This window comes from Sphaerodactylus townsendi, linkage group LG07 (genome assembly GCF_021028975.2).
Source record: "Sphaerodactylus townsendi isolate TG3544 linkage group LG07, MPM_Stown_v2.3, whole genome shotgun sequence".
NCBI classification, from domain to species: Eukaryota; Metazoa; Chordata; class Lepidosauria; order Squamata; family Sphaerodactylidae; genus Sphaerodactylus; species Sphaerodactylus townsendi.
Window position 1 is genome coordinate 79409316 of NC_059431.1, and position 14179 is coordinate 79423494.

The window sequence follows — 14179 nt, forward strand, 5'->3', positions numbered from 1 at the left end:
GACCCTCTTTATATTCCTAATAATCAAATCACCCACTACTAAAAATCTACCTCCCTCAAACCCCAGAGCCATACCGTCAGTAAAAGAGAATATTGGTCCATCATCCAAGGAATTGGTCTCTTCTAAAAAATCTTATCCTTCCTCCTCAGACTAATGCCCTTTGACCTTTACTCTCACTCTCCACCACACCAAAAGAGCTGCCAGCATAGGGAGAGGGACTTTTCTGGTAGATCTTGACAGATATTGTCCCTAAATTTCTCTATCTCCCTCAGCTTCTCCAGGTCGGCAAACCTAGCCTCAAGGGAATGAACCTGCTCCCTGAGAGCCAAGAGCTCCATGCATCAAGCACATACCCACAATTTTCACCCAAGAAGAAGAAGAAGAAGAAGAAGAAGAGTTTGGATTTCTATCCCCCCTTTCTCTCCTGCAGGAGACTCAAAGGGGCTGACAATCTCCTTGCCCTTCCCCCCTCACAACAAACACCCTGTGAGGTAGGTGGGGCTGAGAGAGCTCTGAGAAGCTGTGACTAGCCCAAGGTCACCCAGCTGGCGTGTGTGGGAGTGTACAGGCTAATCTGAATTCTCCAGATAAGCCTCCACAGCTCAAGCGGCAGAGCTGGGAATCAAACCCGGTTCCTCCAGATTAGATACACAAGCTCTTAACCTCCTACGCCACTGCTGGGTAAATAAATCACACATGTCGCACTCCATGCAAAAGCCTGAACAGTTCCCAAACTCCTCAGACACGAACAATGTCCCGTTGTCTGATACCATAGTGTCAAGCAGGCCAGGTGTTGCAAACAGCTTGCGCAGTGCCTTAATCACTGTACAAGATGTCATTGACATTACTGGCACCACCTCTAACCATTTTGAATATGAGTCCACTACAATAAGGACACTCTGACCCTGAAAGGTGCCTGCAAAGTCAACGTGTAACCGTGACCATGGGTTTTTTTTGTTGATTCCCACTGATGAATGGGGGCTTCTGGTGGTGCAGGCTGAGTTATCTGGCACTCCCTACATCTAACCACCCATTCTTCTACTGCACTGACTATCTTAGACAATCATACATAAGTTCGGGCCAATGCTTTCATCCTCACAATTTCAGGATGCCCCACATGTAAGGCCTCCAACACCCTGGTCCTCAAGACCAATGGAATCACCCCCCTATTTCCCCACAGCAACCCTTATGAATGGATAATTCATGCTGTCTTATTGCAAATGGTCTGAATTGCTCATCCAGCCTTCCCAGCGGCCATCATCCATTCCCAGCTGCTGGTATGCCTGTGGTAAATCTAGTTTCACAAACACCTTCCCTCCTGCCAATGTTGACAACAACTGACTCACCACTGGCACTAGATAAGAGTGCTTCTCAGTACCTTATTAATTGTACACTTGTAATCAGCACAAATGCACACCTCTCTATTGGCTTTTGGAGGAGGGGTCACAATTGGGGTTTCCCATTTTACAAATGTAACTGGCTCCAATATTCCCTGTTCTAATAATCAATCTAATTCAGCATCAATGTTAGGTCACAAGGCAAATGGGACACGCCGTGATGTCAAGCATGCTGGGGGTACTGAGGGGTCAAGATGTAATGATACCGGTGGATCCTTGTACTGCCCCAATCCCTCAGCAAACACATTTTTGAACTCTTCTAATAGCGAATCCCATGTTACTTTACTCACCCCATGTATTCCTATGATCACAACTCCCAACCTCCCAAACCAGTCCAGCTCCAGCAAATTAGTATGCCTCCTTTCAACTACCAACAACCATCCTTCAAACATATGATATTTCACCCTGACATTGCACATGCTCACCACTGGTACTCTGTTTCCTTGATAATCAGTCAGTGGTACAAGATGTAATGTTCAAATCATCCTGAGGGCAGAATGTTTTATAAGTGTCCCATGAGACAATGGAAAATGCTGAACTGGAATCCACTTCCAACACACAAGGGACATCCTGTATCCTCACAGTCACTGTCAGCTTCCGCTGGATTACTGGTTGCACATGGTTGATCACATCTGCTGAATAGTAACATAATGTCTGCCCCTTTTGACTTATCAGGCCACACTTGCACTGTTCTGGTAGGGATTGGCTGGCTTGGTCCCAGTCACTTAACATTGGTACAGAGAGTTTGGCCCAAAACTTGATTAGCTGTGGGGCAACCACAAGGTACATGTACAGAGTGTGTAGTCAGGTGGCTGGGAGAATGGCTCATGGCCAGTGGTGGGGTTCAAATAATTTAACAACCAGTTCTGGTGATGGGATTCAAATAATTTAATAACTGGTTGTTTACAAGCACCATTTTAACAACCGGTTCTGCCAAAGTGGTGTAAACCTGCTGAGTCCCACCAGAGCCCTTCTCCCTGCTCCTTGATTCCTCTTAACTCTGCACATTCTTTCAATATGCCCCTGTTTGCAGGAAAAACACTGTGCCTCTTTACATTTACAAGCCTGACTCTCATGTGGCCCACCACAACTCTCACACTTTACTGCTGCTGACATTCCTCTCTGCTTTGGCATTTCCACAGTTCTCATTGTGCCACGCTGCAGTCTCTGAACTTCTATATTGCCTGGGTATACACTTCCACTGCCAGCTGTGTGCACTCTCTGTGGGCTCCTGGCTTGTCTAATGTCCCGAGTGGAGGCTGCGGCAGTTTCAAAAGTCAAGGCCTCCTCATAAGCCATTTGAAAAGTCCAGTCCTTTTTTGCAAACAGCAGCTTTTGCAACAGCAGCTTTTCCATCTTAAAATCAGATGATGACATAAACAATGGACTCATCGGGTGGTCGGCATAATATGGATAAGCCCCAAAGGTGGAATATCGGGCGCAGGGGACGGCATCTTCAACGGCTGATCTCCCCAAAGGCCTGGTGGAACAACTCCGTCTTGCAGGCCCACAGGGCCCAGATGGCTGGGGGGAGAGTGTTCCACCAGGTTGGGGCCAGGGCACTAAAGGTCCTGGCCCAGAGGCATAGCTGGGCCAGAGTGCGCCCAGTGCGCACTCTGGCATTTTCTCCCCCCCAGCACGGTGCCCCCCCCACACACACACTTACTTTAGAAACCGAGCAGGCTGGAGAACAGGCCTGTTCCCTTCCAGGCTTCAAAGGCCCTAGGAAATGTAGTTCCCACCAGGGCCTTTGAAACCTGTTCTCCAGCCTGCTCGGTTTCTAAAGTAAGGGGGGGGGGTCGCGGGGGGGTGAACTACCCATAAGTCGCGCCACTGCATTCTGGACCAACTTCACCTTCCGGATCAACTGCAAGGGAAGACCTGAATAGAGCGAGTTGCAATAGTCTAACCTGGAGGTGATAGTCGCATGGATCACTGTGGCCAGGTCAGTCTGGGAGAGGTAAGGGGCCAGCCAATGTGCTTGACACAGATGGAAAAATGTCACCTGAGCTGTGCGGGTAACCTGGGTCTCCATGGAGAGAACCAAATCCAGGCAAACCCCCCTCCCCCCTAATGATAGAGAAACCCCCTCCAGCAACAGCGGCTGAAACACACACCCCTTTTGTGACCCACCCACAGTCTTTGATGGATTGAGTTTAATCCTATTTTGCCTCAACTCAACCAATAAATTATGCCATTTGCCAGTAGATAAAATTCCAATCTGGCTTCATACTTCTGCCACTTCAAAGGAAACGCCAAGTTAAATTCTTCCATTCACCCTTGGAAAGCCATAATTCACTAACAGCTCTAATGTCCATTCTCTGCTTCACAGTTTCTAATGCTCTCCAAGCATAAATCTCATCCTCATCGCCAATGCAATGTTTCAAGAAGTCCAAGATGATTGAGGATTGAAACACCAGCAGTTTATTCCATGAGTTACTCCACAACAACAGAACGGAAATGCCTACAGCTGCACTCATTAAATACAGAACCCTGACTGCCAATTACAGTTCAGCTATGGCAGCTGCTTTGAGTCAATACACTACAATACTATACAGCAGTTAGATATTGTGATACAAGCAAAACCGTAAATGTGAAGACCTAGCTAGAGAACTAGCACAAAATTCTTTTCATTTTCTGAAAAAACAGTCCTTTACTAGAATATATGTTATACAGTATTTGGACATTGTAAAATTATGTATTTTCTCACAAAAAATTAAAAATTTTAAATGGCCAACAGATAAAAAATTACAAAACTAATCATATTTTTAAACTAATTATCATGCCACATGCTCATTAATTTAGGTAAGATTGGAGACACTGGGCACTGAAAAGAGCAACTTTAATTTTACAAACAATTGTTTTCCCGTTATTAATCTAGCATCAAATCCGCTTATGGTTATGTTATTGTTTCAGGTAACATTGTAGTGAGATCACAACAGCTGGCTACAAACTGTAATTATACTTTGGACAGGGGAAGCGTGCTTATTTATTCATTCATTCATTCATTCATTCATTCATTCATTCATTCATTCAAAACATTATCCTACCTTTCCACGCAATTAGGGTCCTCAAGGTGGCAAAAGGTTAAAAAGATGTTTAAAACCAACTTTTAAAACATATATATAACAGCAAAAACATTCAGAGGATGAAGCGTTAGTAAGAGAGCACTGAAACAAAAACACTGAACCCTCTGGCGAAGGGATACAGAGAAATCCTCCAGGGAGAGAATTCTAGTTTGGGTTTTCTATCCAAGATGGTACTTTCTTGCGTTACCATCGATCTAGCCTCAGGGGCTCCTGAAGATGGCCATAACAAAAGTGAACTTTTATTTAAGAGGGCTAAAAGCAATAAGAGAAAAAGGGAGGATGGGTTTTTTTCTGATATTTTCTTCAAAACTAACAATGACCTACCTGTTGCTGTACTGGTAACTGCTGAACCACTTGTGTGGGCACGGCTGCTTGGCCAGCTACAGAAGTCTGTAAAGTCACTGTCGAACCTGTGTCCGAACCAGTCTCTGATGTCTGCATTGCGGTTTCTGTATAAATGTAAAATTTGCAAGTTAGGTGTATTTTAACATTCCGGTTGCTGGTAGTAGTATTAACTTTCAGAATTCTGCTGTTTAGATTTTTCATATAACACAATATGTTGGCCATATTACCCCTCTTTACTGTTCATGCTTTCCTTTATTTAACAAAAAAAACAGCAGCAAACTATTTCTTTGTCATGTAATGGTTTGGCCATTCTGTATTTGCTCTGTCCCATCTGTTGCTAAATTCCACAATGTGTATATTTTTAGTAAAGATGTTTATTTACTGCCTTCTGGCTCAAAGCAGTTTACAATACTATGAAATTCAAATGCCGCAAGAATTATTTACCTGAACCATATGTGAGAACTTCAAATATCTAAAACCTATGAAAAGGTCTACAAAAGTGCTCTGCTTTGCAGGGTCACCTAAGAAAGAGCTAACATGAAGTGATCTGCACTTTGTCAGCCCATTTGAAAGAAGTGGCGCCACGAAAGAAAAAACTCTTGCACAGGCTGTAGCTGTTTTGAGGTCCTTCAAAGAAGGGACAGACAACAGACATTGCAGAGATGAGCAAAGATCCTGACAAGGTCTATGCAGACAAAAGTGATCCACTGCATCAAAGTCCACAGATTAAATCCAGTAGAAGGAACAAAGAGGCATGACCATTGTTCACATTCAGTCAGAGGCTGTCTACTAAAATCAACAGGACTGTCTCAGTCCCTTAGCCCGGCCCGAAGCCAAAACATTTGTATTAAGTATCTACATATTAGCATTTCTTATTTCTTCTCCCTAATGCTCATTTTATGTTTAAACTGTGTTACCCTTCTTTTGGTGTTACCACTGACTTTTCCGATAAAGAAAAAAGATAACAGCTGTCAGTCCCAATTCTCAACATCAAGGCCCCTTCTTCATTGACCATACTTGGAAACAGAAATCAGGCTATCACTAATCAATCCAGCCTAGTATAAATCTAGAGTTTTTCATTTTCTACAAATAGGCTAAAGGGTGTATAAACTTGCCGAAATAAAAAGTAATTCAAACACAGCAGCAGTGTAATAGCTTATTTTTTGACCAAATGCAATTTTCCAAAGTGGAGAGTTTGGTATGTCCTAGAAAGAAGCATTACACTGATACCCCCCACCCCCCACCCCATAATGGACCCAACTATTTAACTACTTTTTGCTATCAGAGAAAAGATGACTGAATATTTACGAAGCATATAAAATTACCATAACATCACAATTTTTGTTTACTAAATAAAGTCAAACATGCTAAATCAGGTAACAATCTATTTAAGAGTATTAGAATTTTTTTCCCAATACAAATTGCAGAAAACTCACATCATTGTCATTAGAGCTGAAATGGTCATAACTGTGCAACATGCTATGATCTCTGGGAAATGGCATTATAGGCCAAAATAATTTTAAGTGGAATACTCTTGTAACATGGCAATCCTGAAAGCATACTTTATTTTTTTTATTTACGTAATTTATAGTTTGCCTTTCTCATTTGGCCTCAAGGCAGATTACACAGACTGAGCCAGTACAATCAACTGGATTGGGTATCTAAACATGTAATCGCCTAATTTCACAACTGTGCACTCCTAGCCAATAGCTGTGCAGGACTCAGTTGTGTGATGAACTGAGTTCTGTGCAGTGATTGGCGCATCCCCCTGCCCCAAATACCAAGCTGGGTCCCAGACTCCCATTCCCCCACCTGGCTTCACCCCACCTCTCCCATTCCCCCGTCTCGCCTCCTCCACCCCAAACACCAAGCTGAGGCCCACTCCAGCTGCCCATTCACCAGTCCTCCCCCTGTCTAAAGCTCATTTTATTTGAGCATAAAATGGGCTTCACTGCTAGCTGAATAAATAGTATAGTAGGATTAGAGTTGTAGAACCAAACAGAAATTTTGAAACAAAGCAGAAGTCTTAGCATGATATATTAAATGATACAAAAAGTACACAGAAAGATCCTCGTTTCAGCAAGCTACACACTATAATATAGACCACAGTTCCTAACAATATAAGTACCTGTGAGAATCATTTAGTACAGTGTAACTCTATCAACTCCATAGAAAAGCTTTCTTGAATAATTGAGTTTTGCATAGTTTGTGGAAAGTCAGGAGTGTGAAAGCATTCCTGACCTCCTCAGGCAAACCATTCTATATTGTGGGGGCCACAACAGAGAAAGCACATGTAGAGTTGATTCTGTCCATTTGTTGGTTGATACCTGTGGAAGATCTTGCTCAGAGGAAAAAAGTTGTAATGATGGTGGTATGTAAGCAGAGAGACAGTCTCGCAAATATGAGGGTCCAAGGACAAAACGGGTTTTGCATGTGAGAGCCAACAGTACCTTAAACTGAGCCTAGTAACTGATGGACAGCCAGTGGAATGTCTGTAGAGTGGGAGTAATGTGTATGTTCCAACTAGCTCCCAATTATAGTCAAGCCACAGCATTCTACACCAACTGGAGTTTCTGAACTGATTTTGAGGGAAGATCAACATACAGTGCACTACAGTTGTCTAGCCGGGATATCGTCAGCGCATGGATCCAGGTGGCCAGATAAACTATATCAGATAAAGGTCCATCTTATACAGGCTGAATTGTGCTCAAAACCTCAATTTACTGTAACTAAAGTAAAAGTATCAATCCTATACAGACACAAGAATTTTACATTAAGAATTTTACATTACATTAAGTGATTCAAATGTTATTCTTGCTGTATAAAACAAACATGTTTCCTTACAATGCAGCCTGACAATTATACATGGCTATTATAGTTTTGGAGTATTAAATATGACCCAATACTTAAAACATTTGTAACTGTGCAGTGTTATGATGGCTACCTATTCATATGAGTTACATCCTGAGATAACCTTATATAATTCAGGGCAAGGGTTCAGGGAAAAGGCCTCAGCTCCCAACTCTTGACAGGGGTAAGTTGCTTCAGCCAGGAGTCTATGGGTGGTCCTGATGCCTCCTAATATTTGAAGGACCAGGTCACAGATATGGCCAGGCTTTTTACAGTCTTCACCAGACCAGGCAGTTGATGCCCTACCTTCCCACCCTGATCTAGCAACAGTGATCCATGTATTGGCCACCTCTAGTGTAACTTGCTCTACACAAGACTACCCTTGAAAATGCTCTGGAAAATTATAATTATATTATTATTATATCTACCGTCACCATGATGCTTTTTCTGGGCACGCCTCACCCTCGCCGTCATGTCCCAAATTCTATGCGAGTAGCTCCTCGGATTATATGGGGGTCCCTGCCAGAGACCCCCACCATTGTCCAAGCACCTCCAGGGTCACGGCAAAATATTGTCTGTCTCGGCATGTTTACAAGAGTCTTCATACAGGTCTACTCTGTATAGGTTTTCTCAGTCTGCTGCTGTCCGTGGGTCTTGGGCGTAGCTAAGGAGTCTCTGCCACTGACACCCTTCGCTGAGGGGTCCCTGCAACCGACCCCACTCGCCTGATGTGTTCAAAGAACTCCATGGCATCCTCCTGCCTAGAATCGCTCCATCCAGACCGCTGCCCACCGGATCAACCGCAGACCGCAGCTGTTTTCACAGCATGGAGAGTATCAATTTCCCTCTGCATCTGATGCTGCTTCCTTTAGTTCTGCCCTGGCTGCTTTTAGAGCTTTTAGGGGATTACCATCTCGGCAGAATTTTGATTGTTATTGTATTTTAATTACTTTTGATACTTATTAATATTATTTTGTGATTTTATGAGCCCAACTTGGTTAGAAAAGGTGGGTTAGAAATAAACTAATAACCACTACCAATCCCATCTATTTGTCACCCATATACTTCCAAAATCTCATGTTTCAGACAAATTGTATGGACTATACAAATTATACAAAGGCTAAGAGAGATACAAATAAGCAAGAGAGATATATATTAAAGTCAGCATGTTGTATTTAAATGTGGATTCAAATTCCCACTCAACCATAAGCATAATTGATGGTTATGAACAAATCAGCATCTTTCACGCCTAGGTGCCCATCTGTGGAATGGCAATACAAAGTTGTTTTGAGAATAATGATTGTGAGGTGTTCTGAACAGGAGCTGTACGCCACAGAAATCAAAAATAATCTATCATATTCAACATTTTTCATGCATTTGTTTCACACAGCAATTGCTGCTGCTGTTGAGCTTCTAAGCAATTGTTGCTATAATTCTTTTACAGTGCTCTTTTCAAGTGATATTTGCTTATCACACGACACAGACAGGAACATTAATCTATTTTGAAAAGCTAAATAAACCCCTACTGTTTTATAATAATGCTGCTTGTATGTAAACGAACTGTATATGACTGCAGGAGAGACGTGCCCAACTTCAGTCTAGCCATCCTTGCCTAATGTGACTGTCAGGTGTGTCACCAGCAACAGATGCTTGTTTGACAAAAGACCTTTTTATTCTGGCTAATTAAGCAGTTGGACACACCCGCCTCTTAAGGGGTCTGCTTTGTACAAGCAGCACTAACTGAATCATGTGAATCTACGGATAAATAGTCCACATTTTGAAAGAGACTAATTAACCCCTAGGAGAGGAAAAGAATATTGTAGTAACCAGCTGCTGATTGTGACAAGATTAGCATTTTCTTCAATTTAAGCATAGTGTTTAGAACACATGTTTTATTACAAATTTTCCCTCTCCTCCAACGTTCTTTGCAAAACTTGTTCAGGATTATTTAATACGCTCAAGATGCACAGTAGGGATCCTTGTCTTTTGTGCCTTACGTAGCAGAATGAATAGTTTAACAATCTGATCCATCAATTACCTAGCAAATCACACAGTGCAAATATGCCGTCTTAATAGTAACTATTTTTAGCAAGCACTTTCACCAGCAACTAATTTGCTATTCTAAACACTAGAGTTTAGAAAGTCTTGCTACACTACATCTACTTTAATGTCTATGCAGAATGATGTTATGTACAGGTTCTTAATTCAACACAGAAAACAAAAGCCTGTAATTTACACCAATATTTCTTTTTGCTCCACAGAAACAGAAAAATATCTCTTAACTAAAATGTGAACTAACTTCACCAATCATATGCAAGCAGGGAAAACTAATTACAGTGAATGGCCAGAATGACTTTTTCCGGGGGGGGGGGGGGGGGAGACATTTTAACGACAGATAGATAGCTTGGTGTAAAGTGTATTATTGTTAAGCTATAAAGGAAATGGGTATGTTAATAAATAGTGAAGACTAATAATAACAATTCTTATGGGGATGCTTTCACAAATATTAACTGAGTTGAGGAAGCTGAATGGAGTTCAGTTTATGTTACAAAGACTACGCCAAACAGAGTTACACTTTAAATTCCATTTCAATGAATTCTGAAGGGCGTCCTTCTGTTTTGAATTCACTATCAATCATAAACATGACTAATATTACAACTTTGATGGAACATTCCACGTTTTGCTGTACCAAATTTTCAAGCCGTTCCATTTTTCTACAGCCCCAAAATTACCAAAATATGCAGTAAGAAAACATTCATGTTTAAAATTCTTGGTTGAGCAATAACAATGGACAAAATGCTAATTAAAAAATCTACTCCCCCTAGAAATGTGACTACTTGTGAAAAATAGAGACCGCTGGTGTCCGCCTGTTTGCTTTTCGCTCCTCCCTCCTGTTGCTGCAGCTGCAGCTTTTTTACACGCAGCTCCAGAGGATGCATCTCAATCGGGGCTTGCTTGCCCATTCTGCCAGCCTTCTTCTGGGTGGGGACCAGTTTATCCAGGTCCATGCCCTTGGAAGCCGCCCATGTGCATTCTGCCAATGAGCGGACGAATGCTTCCTTGTCCGGTGAGAAGGATTTGGCGGCCATTTGGGGCTGTTTAGGTCCTGGGGCCCCCGCTGGGTAAATCTGCCATGGAGGGGAGGGAGGAGAAGAGGATGGTGGGGGGGAGCAAGAGAAGGAGTTAATTCAGATGAAGTAAGGTAAGGAAAAAAGGTAAATTAAGATCAATGTAGCAGAACCTAGATAAGGAGCTGCTCTCCCTGATGAGGCACCAAAGAACAGGCAAGTGGGACTCGAGTATAAGCTGAGGGGAGCTTTTTCAGCATAAAAATGTGCTGAAAAAGTCGGCTTATACTTGAGTATATACGGTAGGATGGCGGAAAGCCACATGTGGCAACAAAAGGGCTGAGGAAGGTAAGGGTTGCTGGAGAGGGAAACATATTATAGGTGTCTATATGCCAGTGCTTGAAATCTCTGAGTTAAGGTGGGACAGCTAGAGTACTTGGTGTTTGGTGATAATTTAGATATAGCAGGTACATCAGAAACATTGTAGAATGGGGAAAACACCCCAGTGGATACTCACCATGAAATTATTCTTCTCCTCTAGAATCAGGAGGACATTTTGAGTGGGTGATTCCCACCTCTTGGTACAGGAAGGCAGGAACTTTTTTCCTAACTTCCTGTATCCTGTGATGAAGTCACCTTCTCCAGTTTGGATATTTCCTGCAATAGTTTTGCTAAATAACTCACTATAACTTGAACAATAATAACACGAAACCACCCAGTTAGGAAGCAGAAGAGATATTAAAGAAAATATATAACTTCATTGAACAACTAGGAAAACAACGGGGGAACAATGTGATGATGACTAGAGAGGGATCAAGATGTCCTCCTGGTCCCAGAGGAGGACGGACCCTTCATGGTGAATATCCAATGGGCCATTCTCCCCTGACTCAGGAAGACATCTTGAGTGGGACCTCTCATAGCAATGTCCCTGAATACAATATCATTCATCTGCTTTAGAACATTTTGCAAAACCCTTCTGCCAAAGGCTGTCTCCACAGAACTACAAGTGTCAAGTTTGTAATGCCTTACAAAGGTAGACATGCTGGACCATTTAGTAACCCTGCATATTTCATCTATGGGTATGTTTTTGGCTAGTGCTGCACTGCAAATGGAATGTGCAGTAATACCAGAAAGAACATTAAAGCTTTATGATTTGCATGCCTCAATCATGTCTTTAGAATAGAGCTAATAGCTGCCTTCAACATGGCCTTCCCTAGATTGGGAGGTCTAACAGAAATTAATAGGGTGTCAGATTTCCTAAAGTCCCTTTTCCTTCTGATAAAGGTCTCAAGCACTTGGTGTACATCCAATGTATGCTACACCTTCTCCCTGCTGTGAAATTGATTTGGACAGAAGGATGGCAAACAGTTCTTAGGACAGGTGGAATATCGATGCCACTTTTGGTTTAAATGTGGGGTCGGTTCTTAGGATGACTTTATCTTTATGAAAGATGCAGAGTTCAGATTTGACTGATAATGCCCGATCGCTGAACCCTACGTGCTGATGTAGCTATCACAAAAAAAGAGTGTTTTCATTCATAGCTATTTCATGGGAGTTTCCTGAATGGGCTCAAATGGTGCCTTAGTCAGGGCTGTCAAAATCATGTGTAGACTCTACATAGGATAAGGAACCTGTAAACCTGAGTTGGATTACTCTGAATAACTGTCTTGAAGATGTGAGGGTGTTTTACAATGCATTCCCTTTGGTATGTGGCCAAGGCCACCATCTGATGCTTCCAGATCAAGCCTTTTAGACCCAATGACTAGCCATTGTGTAAGAACTCTAGAATCAGTGGGATACTTGGCTCTAGTGGATCTACCTTCTTGCGAAGGAAGGCCTTCCACATTGTGTTATACATATGTGTGGTAGATGGCCAGTGTGATGTTAGGATGGTGTCTACAACATCTAGGAAGTACTTCAGTTTAAAAAGTTTCCACCGTTCAATAACCACATAGTCAAGTTGAGCCACTGGGGATGTGGGTGTAGCACAGGAACCGGCTGAAGGATGGGGGACTTCCAGCTGAATGACATTTCAAGCTGGTTGAGCTTTTGAGAGATGCCAGACTACACGTTGCTAATAGGGGTTACTTTGTCAGCTGCACAGCAAGTTTTTCTTAGCTCTCACCTCCACAGATACTGAGGACATTGAATTTGACAGGTGAAATGGAAGAGATTGGATTTTAGACCCACTAGTTCTGAAAATATCCAGAATCAGCAGTGTGAGTGAGTCGTTGTGCTCTTGAAAACAGTCTCCTGCTCCTTTGTGTTTTTCTCCTTGTTAGCTTTTTAAAAAATCTTCTACCTTTTGTAACCTTTAAAAATGTATTATTTGTATTCTTACTATTGTTACTGGTAACTTTCTTTTCATTTTCTGTAAATTTTTTGATAAAATAAAAATTATTTGAGAAAATAAAAGAACCCTGTTGAAGAATGTGAAATTCTGCTGGCAGGGGAAGTGGATGAGCTACTGCCATTTCCCGAAGGGAGGCACTATAACTATGATCAGTACTTTCAGCATTCTTATCCTCCATAGTAGCTTTAGGATTACCAAAGGCGCAAAGAAGACCCTGTGGCCAAGAGAGAGCATCCATTTCTTCTGTCTGTGGATGGAAATACCTGGTGTCGAAACTGTGTAGCAGAATATTCTGGTGAGATGCAAAGAGATCCAGACTTGGCTGGCCAAAGTGAGCCATTCCCAAAAGGTGGGGCCATTCAGAGTTCAGTATTCAGGGCTATTCAGAGTTCAATACCGCGCTCCTGCTCAACCAATCTGCCATCACGCTGAACAACCCTAGATGTGTTCTGCTTGTATGGAGGCCAGCTTAGTTTCCGCCCATTTTAGTATCTTCAGCACCTCAGTGGAACTTCGGTGACCTGGAACCAGCCTGGTTGTTGATATACATTTTGGTCGAGATGTTGTTGGTTCTCACCAGTAGGTCCGGCCCTGTAGGCTGGACTTTAAATGAGAGACCACCAAGAAAATGGCCTGGATTACCAACTGATTTATTGGAAGCTTGGACTCAGTAGTGGACCCCTGCCTTGGGCATGCTGATTCCCAAACAGTGCTCCCCAACCCATTAGGCTTGCATCGGTAAACAAAGAATTTGATCATGGAAAATAAACATCTTCCCTTGAAGTAAGTTTGTCCTGCTGGTCCACCAGAGGAGTGAAGATCTCTAAAGCATAGGTGTCAAACTCACGCCCCTCCATCATCATGCTGGCAGGGGATGATGGGAACTGTAGTCCACAACATCTGGAGGGCCACGAGTTTGACACCTGTGCTCTAAAGGAACAGTCACTAGTTGATTTCAGCTGTTCATTATGTCAAATTGAAAAGGACAAAGGAATCTTTGAAGAGGTCTGGTGAGTACTCTGGCCCATTTAATGCAATCTATGGTGGCTATGAGGGTGCCTATTAGTTTGGCCAGGT

The 14179-nt window shown here is 42.5% G+C and overlaps 1 protein-coding gene across 2 annotated transcripts in view; it reads right to left on the reverse strand.

Moving 5' to 3' along the window:
• The window catches only part of RFX3 (regulatory factor X3), a 209299-nt gene that overhangs the window by 84618 nt on the left and 110502 nt on the right, over positions 1-14179 (reverse strand). For both annotated transcript variants that reach the window (XM_048502924.1, XM_048502925.1), the window contains one exon: positions 4811-4935. In XM_048502924.1, coding sequence (XP_048358881.1) covers positions 4811-4935 — 125 coding nt within the window. The remainder of the gene's footprint in view (positions 1-4810; positions 4936-14179) is intronic.